Source organism: Mytilus trossulus, chromosome 7 (genome assembly GCF_036588685.1).
Source record: "Mytilus trossulus isolate FHL-02 chromosome 7, PNRI_Mtr1.1.1.hap1, whole genome shotgun sequence".
Taxonomy (NCBI): Eukaryota; Metazoa; Mollusca; class Bivalvia; order Mytilida; family Mytilidae; genus Mytilus; species Mytilus trossulus.
The window spans coordinates 70,134,695-70,150,182 of record NC_086379.1 but is presented as its reverse complement, the minus strand read 5'-3'; the positions used below and the strand labels follow the sequence as shown (position 1 = coordinate 70,150,182).

The following is a 15,488-nucleotide window of genomic DNA, read 5'->3' as shown; positions in this document are numbered from 1 at the left end:
TCAAATTAATAGGTTTTTACTGGTTACTTCAACAATTTTTGTCATCAGATGAAAAATGAAATGTGTTATAATTACCCTTCTACATGTAACCAAATGGATTTCCTTTTACATATATCTTGAAGTTCATCTAAATTGTCCACCTGTCCTGTTAATGGGGTACCTAGAGAAAACAAAACTCTTAATAAATGATTATATCAAACAGACTGCATGATGACCTCTAGATGTTGAGTTTTTTTTACGTGGTATTTGAATTGCTGTTTTATTGACACACAAGAGATGTTTTAGTATCCAACATATATTAATGAATCCACAGTATGTGATAAGTTTTTGTATCTGCATAATTAATTAGATGTTGAAACTCAAGTCCACACACTATGTTTGCTACCAGCAAATATAACTAGGTCTTATGTTAAAACTTTTATAGAGACAAAATAATTACCTGCAAAACACACCAACATAACAGGAGTCTTAGCAGCAGCAATATCATCCCGTATCAAGTTCTCAAGGACGTCTATATTCTGAAAATAAAAATTCTAATGCAACATCGTTTGTTTTGTTCATTTTGATTGGATAATGTCACCAATTTTAATGGCATTAATTCACAGTTAATGCAATGAATATGTATGTGCAAGTACAGGCGACACATGACAGATTTTGAATGTATGGTTTGATGTTGTTTTCTGTCAGTTTTATTTAAAATAGAATATAGATAACAATATTGTATTTGAAGTTCTGATCGCACCAGTATGTGATTTCATGATCACAAAAAACCTGTTTATTGGCTCTGCTAATGGGTTGGAACATAAAATATTATACAGTTATTTCCTAATTGTTTCCAATTCTAAATCTTTCTGAAAGATATGGTCTTATCTAAGGAAAAATTCAATTAAAAAAAAATAAGAACCCTTATGAGCTCACATTCCCCAAAGATTAAGTCTCAAATTTTATATGAGGTGCTTAAGGTTTCCAAAACTATTTTTGAAAGCACTAGTTGATTTACAGAACTTTGAATAAATGATTATGTGACAGCAACCTTATTCAAAAAAAGAATACATACCATTCTTCCTACAGCTCCATTCCTGGTAACAACTGGTACTGTACATATACAAGATAAGGGTAAACCAAGCTGTAACAATAACAAAATACTATTATCAGTAAATGACAGTCGTCATTATTCATTAATATTTGGATTTAACATGCTTTGTAAATTAATGAAAATTTATATTGAACGTTTACTTTGGAAATCTATTAATATTTCTAAAATTTATCACTCTGTATAAATTTCGAAATCTTTAAGCACTAATTAGGCCCTCAAATTGAAAGAGACAGACTAGTTTCTGTAATATATACCCTACTCTACAGTACTGAGCGATAACTAAAATAGTCAAAATATTTACTTCATAAGAAAGATGGTTTGTCATCCCAAGTTATTCAATGCATTTACCTCTATAGGGTTGACAAATTTACTCAAAAGCAAAGCTAACTTGCTACCCAAGGACTGGAGGTTACTTTAATACGCTGGATTATAAAATATGTGGTTTGATAAACTTACTTGTAAACATAGATAATTTGTCACCCCAGGTTTAGCTGAAGCACTGACATATATAACAGGAGGTCTGGAATACAAGGCTTCAAATCCTTCAGTAGGGTACTTGGGATATTTCTGATACATTGCCAATCTACAAATCTTAACCAATCCATCCATCTCTTCCTCATGATAGACAACAGAGGAGTCTCCAAATCTGTATAAGACAAGTATTTTTATTGGATATCCTTAACTTGGAAATACTTAAAGATGTTTGCTACTCTTATTTTATACATTTTGTCAAACATTTAAAACCCTCTAGTTTTATTAATGTAATGCCAATAAAATATGGCCAAAGTAACCCCTAATTTTTTATTCATAATTTTATATACATATAGTTTACAAATCTATTTTTGAAAATCTTATAAAATCTTCGCTTTTTTCATAGTTTTTAAAAGCAAATAGCTGTCGATATTAAATGAAATAAAAAAAAATATCTAGAGAAAATATTTCCCCAATAAATTTTAAATTTGTATATAACTTGAAAATAAGGAGGCTAACCTTTCGTATTTTCTGCTCATTCAGTTCCATTATTTATATTTACATCAAATAACAAAAGTCTTTTAAAAAGCTCAATATTTTGAAATAGAGGAGCAAACATCCTTATATTCAAATTAATTGTATATAGATATAGGAAGATGTGGTGTGAGTGCCAATGAGACAACTCTCCATCCAAATAACAATTTAAAAATTAAACCATTATAGGTTAAAGTACAGCCTTCAACACGGAGCCTTGGCTCACACCGAACAACAAGCTATAAAGGGCCCCAAAATTACTAGTAGTAGTGTAAAACCATTCAAACGGGAAAACCAACGTTCTAATCTATATAAACAAAACGAGAAACGAGAAACACGTATATATTACATAAACAAACGACAACTACTGTACATCAGATTCCTGACTTAGGACAGGTGCAAACATTTGCAGCGGGATTAAACGTTTTAATGGGCCCAAACCTTCTCCCTTTTTCTGAAACAATAGCATAACATCACAACATAGAAAAACATACGATAAAATATCAATAACTCAATCAAAAAACGTATGATTATACATATATGAAGAGAACTATTTCTGATATTAAGTGGACATGGCACAGATTTGATTTGATTTTTGGTGTTTTGACACCACTTTTAAGCACCGCATTTAGGCTAATTCATGGGCAGTCAGTTTATATTGGTGGAAGAGGCCAGGACATGGTACAGATAAAACCATAGGCTACTCAAAGAATTCAAATAAAAGAATTATTTCATAATACCGTTTGATGATAAGCTAAATGTTAAATAGTTTTATACTAGAATTAATCAAATATAAGTTTATTAATTCTTCCATTTGTGTTCCTTACTATGGGACAAAATTCTTCATAACTGAGAAAATGAAACAAAAAATTTCCCATATATGCAATTTTTTTCAGAGAATATATACAGTACATTCCGGTTATTTGCATAGCCTATTTGTCAGACGAAATTATGCAATAAAGCGGAGTATGCTTATATCCGAAATGACAAATTACGGAGTCAAATAACATCGATAGTGCAGATCAGCAAAGAAGAAAGATGTACGTCCATAGTCCACTTACAACATAATGAATGCTTATTTATTCTAATAAAAGTTATTTGTCTACTGTCATACATTTTATTTCATTGTGTATTCTTTCAATAAAGTTTATAAACACATTTTGTTTTAGTTTATTTATGTACCGACTTTTCCTTTACCTGAGATACGAAAATAAAATTGTTCTAAAAATAGATTTGTTTCTATGACCCGGATGTACAAATTAAATTGTTACGCTTTGTTTAAAATAAACTGTTTAACAATACTACACAGTTTATAATCATTGTAAACAATAATTGTGCAATGAACTGCTTTTGATATGCAGTATTTACCAATTACACAGTGATGTTACACTGCTAGTTTCGTTTATGCAAAGCAGTTAACAGGTGATGGGGCCATGCACGGGTTATTTGCTGGACACGAGTGTTGAAAGTGAGAAAATATAATAATCAGAAGTTAATTTTCTTTTAGAAAAATATTAAAAAGGAAATATTGATGTATAAAATTCTTCAACCATATATAAATGCCCTGTAATATTTAACATAAATGTAGATCACCCAAGCTGAATTACGAAAGTACACATTGGATAATGATCGATAATTAGCAGGCGTTAATGTTTTAAAAATTCACCCAAAATATAATCTATGAACAATGTTTGAAATCCAATCAATAATTAACACCTTTTGAGATAGAAGATCATAGAATGGTTGTGTTTTTACAACAATCAGCTGATTGACATTTTTATGACCTCGAGGCTTAAAATAGAATATGGGAAACTTTACCTGTGTACACATCGAGGCCTTTTCTATAATCATATAAACACGAAAGATACTGTTTTAAAACTTTATTTGAATAACACACAAGTAAATGTGAAATAATAATGAAAATTATGATGCATTCAAGAAAAATATACTTACCAAATTGCCGTTTCCGTTCAAAAATCTCGTCAGTTTTAACTGAGCATATCTAGCTGGCGATTATTTTCTATGCAATAAACCGAAATGCCACTTGTAAGGCTATGCATATAACCGGACAATTTAACATAAGGTGAATGGGAAATGGTTTTGTGCAGGAGAAAAGTATGCAATTAACCGAATTATGCTATTAAGCGGTATGCAATTAAGTGGAATCGACTGTATCTCTAGACATGTTTCTAAGTTTTTTCTTTGTATCATTGTGTTGTTGATTCATTATCTTATAATGTAAATTCAGAATTTATAACGTGCATTTATTTGTGCGATTTTGTCATTTTTTTTTAGACTTAAATATAATTTCAATTTTTATGATTTCCAAAATCCTGTCTAATTCATATAAAATATTTCAAAATGCGAGTTTAAATTATTGCGTTTACACGTCTGTTGCATATTTCGCAAAAATAAAAACCTCATAATAATTTCTGATTTACAATTTACAGTACTCCAGATTGCCTCTGATAAATCAGACTGTTCTAAAATAATATACCTGAAGAGCCTTGACAACCAAAGTTCACAGTCTGATACTATCTTAGTTGTGAATGTCTTAAGATGAGCTTCGTCTAATGTAGAAACATAAGCTGAGAGACTATGGGCAGTAAGGGCAGCTCTGGCATGACTATCTAATTCTTGTAACTTAGCACTTCTGAAATTAAAGAGAAAGTCATAATAACAACAATTTGATAATGGTGCAGGGTTCTCTTATTGATTATCATAGAATCAAAGAGCAGAATGCTCTGAGGGATACGATTGCCATAGTTTTCATTGACACATGTATAGCAGTTCTGCCAAATTTTCATTAAACAAATGCATGAGATTTGGCCAAAATTGAAAAGATCAAAGAGGAAAAAAATAGATCCAAGAATACTGCCGCAAAAAAGCATGAACATGCGTGAGTCTCCAGCATTTTTGGCCTGTAACCCTGGATAATAGGTGGATAGTATTATTCTCTAAACTAATTCAACTGCACATGCAAAATGTAACAATCTGAATAGTCCCTCAACTTAAAGAATAGCCAATCCCCGTTACAAGTGTATGAGCCATGTACTTATTGTGTTTTATCGAATTATAGTTATCCTGTACCATTGTAAACTTGTACCACTAAAAAAAACTTGTACCAATGCAAACTCGTACCATTGCTAACTCTTACCAACTTATTTAAATGCATTCAAATGGTGTTAAATGATGAATATATGTATGATATACGTTACTTTCACCCAATAACTCTTAAGTCTGTAAAATGTATATAATTTGAAAGTACAATGACCAATTTGTAGCTAATGTTCCTTGTATATTGTATAGAAAGTACTGTGGCAGATGTAGATTATATATATATAAATTAAAGTATAAACAGTTGCACCCGAAGAAAATTTTTCATGAATAATTAAATCTTAGCAGTTAGTCAAAATGATTGCCAAAATTATTTTTACTGTCTATAAATAACAATGAAATGTAACTGATTCCTGTTAAGGGGGTCCGCATTTTCCCCGCAAAAAAAGCACATGGCTTTCAACAATTGTAGACATAGCATTCAATTTGTGATCATGGATTACAGCTTTAATTAACTTAAATTGGATATATATATATTCAACATGTTCAATTTTAATAAGGTACAGTAAAAGCAATGTTTTAACTTTCCTCTGGATTAAGTTCTACAGTGGCGGACCCAGAACTTTTCCTAAGGGGGAGCCAACTGACTGACCTAAGAGGGGGCCCGCTCCAGTCATGCTTCAATGATTCCCTTTATAATCAACCAAATTTTTTCCACGAAAAGGGGGGGGGGGGGCTGGATCCGCCTATGTTCTAGTTTGAAAGATCAGTTAAAACATTAATGCTTTAAAACATTCTTAATTTTTGTCTAAGTTTTCATTTAACTCCTGTGTAAAATTCAAGTAATTCAACTTTATTTCTATTAAGTTTACAAACAGAAACCCATAAAACATCATATTTTTTAATATATTTTTCTGAATGGTACGACTTCCCAGTAGTACAAGTTAACTTTTTTGGTTCCAATGCCGTGGTACGAGTTAACTTGCTTCCGTGTCTTATCACCGTAATTCTAGGAAGAACCCTAAACTGGACCCCTGTTGTGTTCACTTATCGGTACACTGACCTTCGGTGCGAAGCTATATATAGAACGGCGGACCAGTTTAGGAGGAACCCCATTTCTTACTCTTTAATTATTGAAGTTCCTTTGGGTCAGAGGGCATAACTCCTTTCCGTACACACTCCTCTGTTTACATTGAGATCGTTCTTAATATAATACGACGTTTATCGGCATTAACGAGTTAATCCTTCTTGACGAATACTTCGAAAAGGGAGACAACTCGAAACGATAATATGGAAGATTCCATTTCTGCTGAAGGGGTGTTATAGGTTATTTTTACGATGAAACATTTATTTTAATTTAAACTATGCATATGATTTAAAATTATGCAACAACAATTGCCCTCCATATGCAGACAGACATAGAAAGAATCCCATGAGTTTCAAATTAATCAATGAAGCGGGGAATCACTCAATCTGATACCCCTTGAAATCAGGAAAACTACACGCATGTGGGGTCTCACTAATTAGCGACAAAAAGCGTCAAGAAGCGACAAGAAGCGTCAAGAAGCGACAAGAAGAAAAAAAATAGTGACAAAAAGCAACAAGAAGCTATTTAGCGACAAGAATACATTTTGTTATCACATACATGAAAATATTTTTTTAGGATTATATTGAAAGATGAAGAAATAAAAAAATTTCGAGGAAGAGATTGTGTACTTTTTATTATCATATTGAAAGATGAAGAAATTAAACATGTGTAAGAGCAAAGGAAATGTAAAGGCTATAAAATGAAAATAAAAACAAAGATTTGTCACCTTCCTTTTGAAGGATTTAATAAAACAAAAACATGAAATATTATTTCCTTCCTTAGTACTTGTACAATTAATTTTTCCTGATAGGACCAACATTAGCTGTGGCTTCACTCTAAGGTAATACACAATTAAGAGCATCAAATGAGATTAACTAGGTGCGTGTCCTTTGTTTAATTGCTACAATAACATCCATTAACACCATCAATTACACGCACCAGAATATACAATTATTGTACCGAATAGTGAACACCTGTTGAAAACTCAAGATTGTCATCAGTTTCCTTTAATCTTCAATCTATATGCATAAACATGATAAATATCGTTAAATGAGACAATACACTAAATAAAATGATGAAAAATATTCACATTTTAATTATGTTTTCCTCTTGTTTGATTTCAGTTCTTAATTTGTATTTCACAATTTGTGTATGTATTTTCCTGACAATTATGCACAAATAATGCATTTTGCAAGTTAATTATATATTGTACAAAAATAGTTTCAAAAACAAATAAAAAGACAAAATATATTATTGTTCTAAAACACAAGTAAAAGTAATACCATAAAACGACAGGGTAAAGGTAATACTTCCTGTGATACCTTATAAAATATGTAAATAAATGTAGCAACTGAATTAGATTTACAAGTTTCATTTTTTTCCCTATCAAAATTAACTTTCCTGTCGTTGAAATTGTTTTCTTTTGCATATTTTTTTAATATTTATTTCGAATAAGTAATATAAATAAAAAAATGTTTTCTTGTCGCTAAATATTATTCTTCTTGTCGCTTCTTGACGCTTTTTGTCTCTACAATTCTTTTTGTCTCTAATTAGTGAGACCATGCATGGGCATTAATACATGAACAAACCGCGACTTGCGATTTGGAACAAGAACGTTTATTAAATGGTTCTCCATTTCTTTATGAAAGTACAGTATCAAATATCAGTTTCATAACGGTAAAATATATAGAAATACTCCACTTCAGTTCTTGTGACAGAAATAGAATTATCGATCGGCTTTCAGAGAACTCTCACAAGTTATCAAAATTTGGGAATTCCCTCTGACGTGTTTCTAAATTTATTAAAACACTAAATATAAATACTGTTTAATTCTGATTTTCCGTATTGTTAAAAACACGCATATAAGTCAAGGAAAATATCACACATGAAGATTATGAGTAAAACATTACAGGAAAGTTGTTTATGTTCAAATGTATTGCTTGTTTTTACCTTTTAAAGCAAGACAATCATAAGAATCTGAGATGTTGCTGAATGTTTAGAATAAAACGAATGACGTGAGGGAGTGTATCATAGGGTCAACGGTAAAAGTCTACAGATTGCTTGACAGCAATCGTATCCCAAAAACTGATCGAAGAATGCGTATAGAGAAAAATATACTACGAGTGACCGAACAACACATTACGAATGCATGTAGTGCATGAGTTAATTATCAGTGTTGTTTGGTCATGAGTTGAATATTTTTTCGATAATTGAATTCTTTAATTAGTTATTCTTTTTATTACATTGGCAAATTGCTTTTTTTTAAAGAAATTAATGTAAAACATGTAATGAACAATATAACAATTTGTTTTGATCTGCCGTTTTAAACGTCTTGACAACGCCTATTGTTGTATGACATCAGAGAGTGAAATAACCACGTTTATTTCACATGTGAAATTATTGGTTTTTATTTAACTGGGAAATCAATGTAACTAATTGCAACCAATGTAATAAAAGGCATTATCAGCAAAAAGAAATTAGATGACACAATTTTCTGCAGTTGAGGATAAAAAAATTTCACATATTAAAGCTTCATGTCTCTAAATGAAAATCAAAATAAAGCTGTATATAAACTTACGATTTTTCCTCTTTCACAGCTACAGTGCCCTCTTCCTGGACCTCTTCTTCTTTACCAAATAAAATCAAGTCTTCTACTTTATTCATGATTTCTTTCATTTCCTGTCCACTGAAAATCAAAACAGTCATTTTGGTTGTCAATCTAGAAAAACTTTAAATTATTTGAAAATTTTTATCAACTGTCATGACTGCTACTTTATAGCTTAGAAATGTTTAAATATAGAATGACTTGATAAAAAAAAACATGTAAATGTATGTATGTAAACACAAATGTCAACCTATTGTATGAATAATTAAATTGATAAAAGTAAAATACAAATCAATTACATGAACATGAACATTACTATAACTTAGATATAAGTATAGCTTTAGCTATTAAATCTGAAATCATTTGCACTCCCTTCAGTCAGATTGCCTACCCTTTGCCCAGTCAACCCACTTGCAGAGCCTAAGTTAATGTATGCTAAATATAATTGTACCATTTGACAGATTTAGAGAACAAATAAATCTACCAATCAATGACAGGGTCATAGGTTTTAAGGGGGTACCTAACACTACAGGGAGATAACTCTGAAAATTCAGCTTAATGTTTTAATCATGTTGTATTGTTAAGGAAATATTTAGCTTCTCTATGATCAAAATAAGTCACTTTTAAGTGTTTGACAGACTGCTTTCTATTCAATGAAATTTTTCTGAAAACGTGTGTGGTTCATGTTTTTTTAAATTTTTATATTTCTATCAAAGTCTCAAAGTTAATATTTTGTCAAAATTTCATGTAGTTGTAAGGAAAAATAAAGAACTGAAGAAGGCCTTTGGCCGAAACGTCTAGAAAAATTGGTTTATTTATACAATTATATAAAGTATGTTCCCTATTTGAATTTTTAAAACAAGGAAAATAAACAAGCTAAATCATTTTTAGTCAAGGTGTTTGGTACCACCTTAAAAAGGTCAAAGGAAGAATACTACAGCGAAATAGTAGTTCGAACTCATTTGGAACCGAGTTATTTAGTTCACATCTGACAGAAGTTTGGTTTACACAAATCAAGAACTATTAAATAAATTAATTGAATTTTCTGGTAATAATAATGACAAGCTTAAACAAATGTCTTGTCAATGCTGTGTTGAAGTAAAGTCATTGAAAAAAGTTTCAAATTTAGCATGCATTCAGTATGCATGACTTTATGCATAAATAAAGCATGAATACAGTAAAATATTGGTTTCTAATTAATTACCCTCCTTTCAAGGCCTCAGGAATGTGTGATGTCTGTCTGTCTTTCAGCCTTTGTTTCCTCTGGTCTTCCATGTCTCTGAAATCAAAGAAGAATATTAGCATACACATATCTTTAATATGACTATATTATTTACAACTTGCAATCTTTAAGAAAATTCAAGTAAAGGGAACAGCAGAACTGATAAATGTTAACTCAATGAATATTCTCAAATTTGAATACACCATCAAAGTTAGAAAATCACGAAAATAAATCCATCAATGTACAATGTAAGCTAGGAAAGACTAAACATGATAAATGTATTCACAAAATAACTTTGTTCCAATTACTTTTTAAACTGGCAACATTTACATATATTTCTCTCCAAATTACTGTATGTAAAGTAAATCATATCTTAATGTGATTGGTGTAAATTATAGTCTGTAAAAGTTGATTAACATTACAACAGCTTATGTAACTCTAAAAGCACTTGCATAGCATTATCAAAATTTTGCAATGAATTTTTTCTCGAATAGGTCATGGTGATGTCTTAAACTTGCAATATCAGAGATGTAAGCTTTTGCTCTGAATTGAAAGTCCTTGTGACTTCTAAATGAAAAACACAGCAATAAAAGCACTTCCTTTGCTTCTTGTTTTGTCAAATATATGAAGGGGCTCTATAATATAAATTAACAAACCACATCCCTTCCTTTCTGTAACACATTCAATGTACATAATAGATAAGGTGATTTAAGTCAAACAAATAGACAGGAATAGTGAGAAAAAGATACCCTTCACTGGAAACTACCTTACATAAATGCAAATCAAAGAAATAGACCCACTCATAAATAACAACAAACTTCATTAGTATGTGACTATGTATATTAGCTAGATTCTGACCAATGCTTATATTCCAAATATTATATGTTATTCAGGTCTCAGACAGGGTATATACTGTGACATTCCCAGCTTAGAGTTTATATCCCCTGAGCCGAAGACCTGAATTACACATATATTACGGATTACCACTGATTTAATTTTTGAGTGCATGTTTATGTTCACAACACATAAATAAGTTGAAACCCCTGATATGTTCGGCATACATGAAGGATTTTCTAATTTGCTGTGATCATAATTTTATCGTGTATGCAATAATTAATACTAACACTTTAAACATTAAATTTAAGTATTAAAAGTGTAAATTGGGTGTTTTTGTATCAAAAATGTATTATTGACTGAAGCACGTCATTATTTTCCCTCTGTGAGCCTCTGACAATCTAATAACTTTTGACTACGTCACATAGTAACCGGTTTTATGTTTTATGATGATGTTTTTTGAGGTTCCAATTGGGGATAAAAACGTCGTATATACCCCGGCAGTTTCCTGAATATACACTGACATCTCTGTGTTGTTATCCAATCACAAACCTCGACACATTTGTAATCCGTAATATATATGTATATGCCTCTATTATTGTTGTTGTTACCAATAATGTAATCAATTGTATCTGATTTTATGCCCATTATGGGCCCTGTAATTTAGGAAATAAAAATATTCTATACTATACATACTTGCTGATCTTGTCTAGTATATCTGTATTGGCCTGTACATGTCTGTTTAAATCTTTCATCATGGGATCCATAAACATCTGATAAAAGTCCATGTACATTGTAAATGTTAGTCTTAAAAAATACAGAAATCCTTAATAAGTTATACTTAACTTAGTATTGTGACATAAGATTAATAATCTTTTGTCAAGTTTGTTAAGGATTATCTACAGGAAATGATCATGACTGCTTTATATCATATCTGGTGAACTTGTGTCTCTTCAAGTATAATTCAAATCAATTGGAACACATCAGAACAATAAACAGTGTCCTCCTTCAGCCTCTACAACATTGTGTAGAGGAGATTATGCATCTATAGAGGTATAAAATTATCCGTCTGTTGAGGGATATATTTGTGGAGACTGGATTCAATTCAGGAAAATGGCTTTATTATATTTAACAGAATATATTCAAATTTTCAAATCCTGGTTATATTGACTATCATTTTAATTATCAATTATTGCACTTTCATGACTTTACTAAAATTGGGATGCCCATATTTCATGTATTTCTGCTAAACTAAATTAAAAGTGACAGAACATGCAATCAATTGGGTACAATTTTTTGCAGTAGTAGTATAAAAAAAGAATTTTGGAAGAACCAAGCATTTATGGATAAAATTTAACACTGAAATAAAACAAGAAAAACACCCAATAATAAAAGCAAACATTTACAACCACTGTACCTAGGCTATCTGTACACCTGATCAGCATTAATAGGACAGTTGACCTTAAAATTCTCTTAAATATAATAAATCTGTTCATTGAGGTATAAATCATGATGATGATGGAAGTGTTTAATGGGTTCTCATCTCAAATGGACCTGATACTGATTATCTATTTCTTATAGAAATATTATCCCAGAAACTGGTCGGATGTGCTAACTTGTTGTTTTTCACAGTTTTTGGGACAGCCTTTAGATGTAGATATTACTCACATAAACATGTGCCTTAAAGCTTCAAGTCAATAATTTCCTATAACTAACTAGTTAGTCTATTTTATTCATTTTTCATTATTACAAATAAGATGAATGGACTTACTTGACAAACAAAAATACAAGAAGATCTTAAATGGAAGGAACAATTAACAAACACATGCAACAAAGCCTGTTTCACACTAGGTTTCCTTATGAGAAACTAGGGAATGTCGGAAAACAGTATATATACATGTAGCTCTAGTAAGATCTAATATTGAGTATGGATCAATTATTTGGAACCCATATACCCAAAAAGACATCGACAAATAGGAATCCATACAAAAAAGAAGGCCAGATTTCTCATCAAAAACTTCAAATCAAGGGATGAAGGATGTATGACTAACATGCTATCAGAACTTCAGATTCTGTCACTACAATCAGGACGACACCAACAACAACTGATTTTCTTTTTTAAAGTGGTTAAGGGGAAGATACCAGCCCTTTCTCCAGTCGATCTCATAAAATTCCATCACCAACGACAAATAAAAGCAACAACATTTTATAACTTTGTAACCAAACACATTATAGACACATGATCAAGTCCATAACAACAAATAAGTCATAGTTCCCATCAGTAAGACTAACCAGTACAAAAACTTTATCTTTGTGTGCACTGCAGTACATTGTAGATTGGAACCATCTAGAGGATTCGGTAGTGTGTGACCTTAGTAACAACAGAGGAGTTTAAATCAGCATCTTCACTAAGCGCAACTAATTTATGGGCAGACCAACCTGTCACACAATAGCTGAAAGAAATCTGTGATGTAACCATCCATATACAGAATTGGGAAATACAGATACAGAAAATAACAGCTAACAGCTAGGCAATATTCCCCGATCGGGAGACAGTGTCCATATCTGGAGACAATCTCCTGATCTGGAGACAAATTGATACAAAACACACCGGAGATCATGAATATAGTCAGATGTATCCCGATTTGGAGACAATGTTTTAACATGGTTACATATCCAAATCAGGATAACAACCTTTAAATTTGAATACTATTTAACTACTTAGTAGTTATATATACTAGTTATACACTGTACATTTAAAAGTTTTTTGGCTACTTCGTACATGCAGATAATGAGATATGGTCATTTTGAAAAAAAGACATATATATTATTATTAGGTTTCAAATTTAATTTAATTATGTGTTTCCTCTAGAATGACAGTATGAAACCAACCATTATGGTTGGGAAAAAAACAATTTTCTGTAGTGATAATCACAATTATATGATAAATCATACAACATTTTGTCATTTCAACCTCAGGGGGGGGGGGGGGGGGGGGAACACTTCAGTACTTAATTTATATGGGAGTGTTGTTGGCGTTCTGGTACCCCAACATTTTCATAAATGTATAATATAGATCTTTAAAGAATTTTTCTTTGTTGTTGTTGTTGTATATTTATGTTTATGTAGTTAAGATATTGTATTATACATGCATGTTTTCTCTGTACCTATGTTTTTGGTGATGAGAATAAAGATATATATATATATAACATATTTCATTGCTTACAAGTACAAATGGATTAGACAACAAGTTTTTCTACCAAGAAATGTCGTTTTGAAAAAGTTATTAAAAAAGACCAAAACAACATCAGCTCAGCTATTCCCAATGAAGACCCAAGCACAGACATATCTATAATACTAAAATTACGAGGTCCAATTTGTCAGCCGTCATCACGTAAAAACGATTAATCAAAGAATTCAACTTTATATATAACTAATATAGTGCAATGGTGTTGATTAAAAATTACACCACTCCAGGCCCCTTTGTTTTCCACGTAATTAATATTGCCAATAATTAAGAAGTTCCGGATCGAGTCCGACACCGATACCAATAGTATATTCACCTGTTACCTATTACCTTATCTGTACGTTCCACATCTGACAGGCGCACCACCAAACGGTGTATTTAGAATTTTGCTGTATACTGTTGAGTAAAAAATAATCCATTCCAGGCCCTTTTGTTTTCCAAATTATTAATATTACCAATAATTGATAGTTTCCAGGTCGACGGGTTCAAACAGAAAGATGTTGAAATCAGAGAAAACTGTGCGTCTTTTATTATCGGCATGACTTTATCAGATGAATACCAATACTAAAATAAGGCATACGCTTAGTTATATACATTAATTCAGTCACGGAGCCGCGATATCACGGGTGTGTTCTAGTATATAGTAAATCAAATTGTAGGGATTCTTTTTTTTTAATTCTGATGGACAAGTTTTATTTTCCATATATATATATATATATAGTGGGAAGGCATAATAAGTTTACCTGGTTATATATTTCATTTAAGGCTTATTTTTATATGGATTATAATGGTTCATCATGTTTGAACAGTAATTCCTCTTTTCGATCCTTAAGCATGCTTTACTGATTTAATTTCTTTAAAATAATTAGAAATAGTTATAATTGACATGTTCAATAATCATGATAATCAGAGACATACATACCCGGTATGCTTGATTTTATTTTGTTTCACAGAAATCACAGTCAATATGGAGCATTTGTCAAGCAGGAAAAAAATCCTCAAATGTACATAAGAGGTACATGTAATGTTTATTAATATTAAAAGTGGATTACAGATACATGTATAATAAGATGTGGTATGAGTGCAAATGAGACACCTCTCCATCCAAGTCACAATTTGTAAAAGTCTATTACAAAATAAATGTACTACAGTCTACAATAATGTTTTCATTATATGTATGAGAGTTTAAATGTGTGGGTTCATAACTTCATTAGTAGGTTTTACTAGAACAATGCCTGGCACCCAAAACACGTTTTTAATAAAAAATGAAGGATGTAACTTGTTTTTTTGAAACAAATTTTTATTATGTGAGTTCAATGCTGCATGAGACCTCTA

At 31.1% G+C, this 15,488-nt stretch overlaps 1 protein-coding gene across 2 annotated transcripts in view; it reads right to left on the bottom strand.

Moving 5' to 3' along the window:
* Window positions 1-15,488, bottom strand: part of LOC134725708 (putative pyridoxal-dependent decarboxylase domain-containing protein 2) — a 38,826-nt gene that overhangs the window by 21,274 nt on the left and 2,064 nt on the right. For both annotated transcript variants that reach the window (XM_063589735.1, XM_063589736.1), the window contains exons 2-9: window positions 11,603-11,679; window positions 10,055-10,129; window positions 8,824-8,931; window positions 4,599-4,754; window positions 1,553-1,742; window positions 1,058-1,126; window positions 440-518; window positions 76-160 (exon numbers count right to left, since the gene is read on the bottom strand). In XM_063589735.1, coding sequence (XP_063445805.1) covers window positions 76-160; window positions 440-518; window positions 1,058-1,126; window positions 1,553-1,742; window positions 4,599-4,754; window positions 8,824-8,931; window positions 10,055-10,129; window positions 11,603-11,679 — 839 coding nt within the window. The remainder of the gene's footprint in view (window positions 1-75; window positions 161-439; window positions 519-1,057; window positions 1,127-1,552; window positions 1,743-4,598; window positions 4,755-8,823; window positions 8,932-10,054; window positions 10,130-11,602; window positions 11,680-15,488) is intronic.